The 2,630-nt window shown below is 35.8% G+C and overlaps 1 protein-coding gene across 1 annotated transcript; it reads right to left on the reverse strand.

Annotated features, from left to right (window-relative positions):
* Window positions 1-1,622: 1,622 nt before the first annotated feature.
* On the reverse strand, window positions 1,623-2,411 carry Smp_001430 (ubiquinone biosynthesis protein, putative; the record flags this gene model as incomplete). Its single annotated transcript, XM_018791523.1, has 4 exons — window positions 1,623-1,877; window positions 1,987-2,210; window positions 2,245-2,347; window positions 2,377-2,411. Coding segments are annotated over 4 exons (531 nt in total), but the record flags the coding sequence as incomplete, so codon positions are not given.
* Window positions 2,412-2,630: the final 219 nt, after the last annotated feature.

Genomic DNA, 2,630 nt, shown 5'->3' on the forward strand with positions numbered 1-2,630 from the left:
TCCCTAAGCCTAAACGTTTGAGATCTTGTGGTCGGTACGGTACCTCAGACTACTAAGCCATCATCTCAAAAGTAAGACAACTATTACTAATGGTATCTCAAAAGTAAGACAACTATTACTAATGGTGTGGATGATTCTCAAGCTATGTGACGAATTTAATAAACTTGACAATGGGTTTAATCCAGTGTGATGAATATCCATTAGAGACGAGAAAACTGCCCACTAATCTGTAGTTTCCAATTGCCATTTAAATAACACTATTTCCTTAAATAGAAAATACATTCAAAGTGAGCTAATCTTTACAAAACACTTGTACGAATATAATAAACAATCGCCATAATTCCATACTTTTTTTGCATTGTTAGTTGTCAGGGGCAATATAATTCCGTGGAAATTTGTATACTTAATAATCTTTAAGTACTTGCCTTGGATCCAGTTTTATATATTCCCCAGTCATTTATTTATCAGGTATAAATTCATGTACTCGGCTCCAAGTAACATTCTATGAGTGACACAACCCTATTGCCTAAACCGGAGTGGGTTTCAAAAATGAGAATTAGTGGGTGAATGTTGGACGCCTTAACCACTAAGCCACTGCCTTCCAACCACTGAATAATCAGGAGAGCTACTAAGCCATATGCAGTTTCCTTTCATTCATCCTTAAAATAATGAAAAAAGTATTACAATAATATAGAAGACTCAACTTATTAGTTTCTCACTATTTGGGTGCAACCAAAATAGATTAACAATAAATATATAACAACAGATATGTTTAACACCAAGAGTTTAGATTTACCGACTTCTCTACAAGGGCAGAACAGTAGTATACAGAGTATTAATGGAGGCTACGATGATAGCTCACAAAATTAAATGTGATAGAGGGAAGAACACTCCTTCATAGTATGGTAAGGATTATAGCTCAGGGGGGGGTAATTATTGGATTTCTTCATCTGGAAGGTTTATTTAAGAAGTTTTAGTTGCCAATTTAAGCATTGCTATCACAGAATGTTTTAACGGTTCAATAATATTCGGTTTAAGTAACGGTGAATATGGCTTCATGTGAGTTATCCCAGAACTAGATATGTATGCAAGTAAATAAGCGTTTATATGTTGGCTAAACAGGATTGTTTCACTAGATGTTACCGGCTTATGAAATGTTTTTAGCCACACAGTACGACTCTAGAACACCGATGGAAAGTCGTTATAAAACCTCTGGATACATAATTAAGATGTAGAAGACAGTTTCTTATTACGATTGGTTGTATTACACTAATATAATATCATTAAGTGAAATCATCCATTTACTTCAGAAACTAACTTCACAAAAAGTTGCTCGATATCAAAGGTTGCAACTGCTGGACTTTAATTGTATGGTTAAAACGACAAATCTTAAGAAAACAATATTTAATGACCAAACATGAAGTCTATAGCGATATCATGGATTTTGAGAGCATTTATACAGTCAAAGCTAGTTCAAACTGTATTAAAGCTATCTTAACAGCCAAAAACCACAAGACAGATTAAATTAAATAATCAACTGTCACAATGTTATCTTGCGACAACACAAATTACTAAAGAGCTAACTACAAACACATATTTCAAGTTGATTAAAAATTCTAAGACATTTGTAATGAAACTTTAGTTGACGGAAAACAGAGCAAACTACACTATTTACAAAGTCACTATCTAAAGTGTTTCAAAACACATCTCAATCTAGTTTTCTGGGAGGTGGAGGCGACTGAATATTTAAAGATAACCGAAAATCTTCCAAATTGTCTTCCCAATGTTCTTCGAAGTAAACACACATTAGAAAACGCGCTTCTCTACCGGTACGAATGGCATACTCTAGATGACTTCTTACAAAACACTCCGTTTGTCTGAAAGAAACAACGAAAAAGTACATTTAACATGTACCCGGGGAAATAACCTGACTGATACAAATAAGTGGCGAAATTTATTTATGTATTATTGATAGTAAACACTAACTTGGGTGCGAGGCGCAGAGAACCAAAGTAACCACCAGTTAAACACATAGGGAGAAGAGTTTGTATGCCTTCTACCCATTTAACAACGACTTCACCAAGCATGTCAGTAGGTTGACCAAGCAAAGTATGAACCAAATCATGTATTTCCCGATACCGCAGCATGACGTAAGCCAAATCCGGGTCATCTACAAATCTAACATAGTGTCTTTCATCAGGTGAATAACCCTAAGGCTATGGTCAATGAAATTGTAGAGCCTACATATTTATCCAGAAACTTCGTATACGCTTTTCCGAACGTACCCTTAGGTAGCTTACGAAGGCTGTCTAAATCAACTGTGTTAGTACGAATAGTTGGCCGGTCACTAAAAGTCAATAAAGGAGCGAAGTATACCGTAATATGCGACAACCATCAGGATGGTTAAGCTTTCTATTGAATATTTTGCGTAAAGCGAGTTCTCCACTAGTTTCTCCGAATGTGCTGAGGAGATCTGAAGGACAGAAGACTAAAGATTCCGTTACCAGCCCTTCTTGGGTTAATCAGACACCCAATTCCACTCCCAAGACTCAGAAGACATTTTTGTGAGAAAGTGGTTTTGATGTGTCCAGGATAATTTTCGACATCACCGAAATTCTCGGAATTTAAGA

The sequence above is a fragment of the Schistosoma mansoni genome (assembly GCF_000237925.1).
Source record: "Schistosoma mansoni, WGS project CABG00000000 data, chromosome 2 unplaced supercontig 0193, strain Puerto Rico, whole genome shotgun sequence".
Taxonomy (NCBI): Eukaryota; Metazoa; Platyhelminthes; class Trematoda; order Strigeidida; family Schistosomatidae; genus Schistosoma; species Schistosoma mansoni.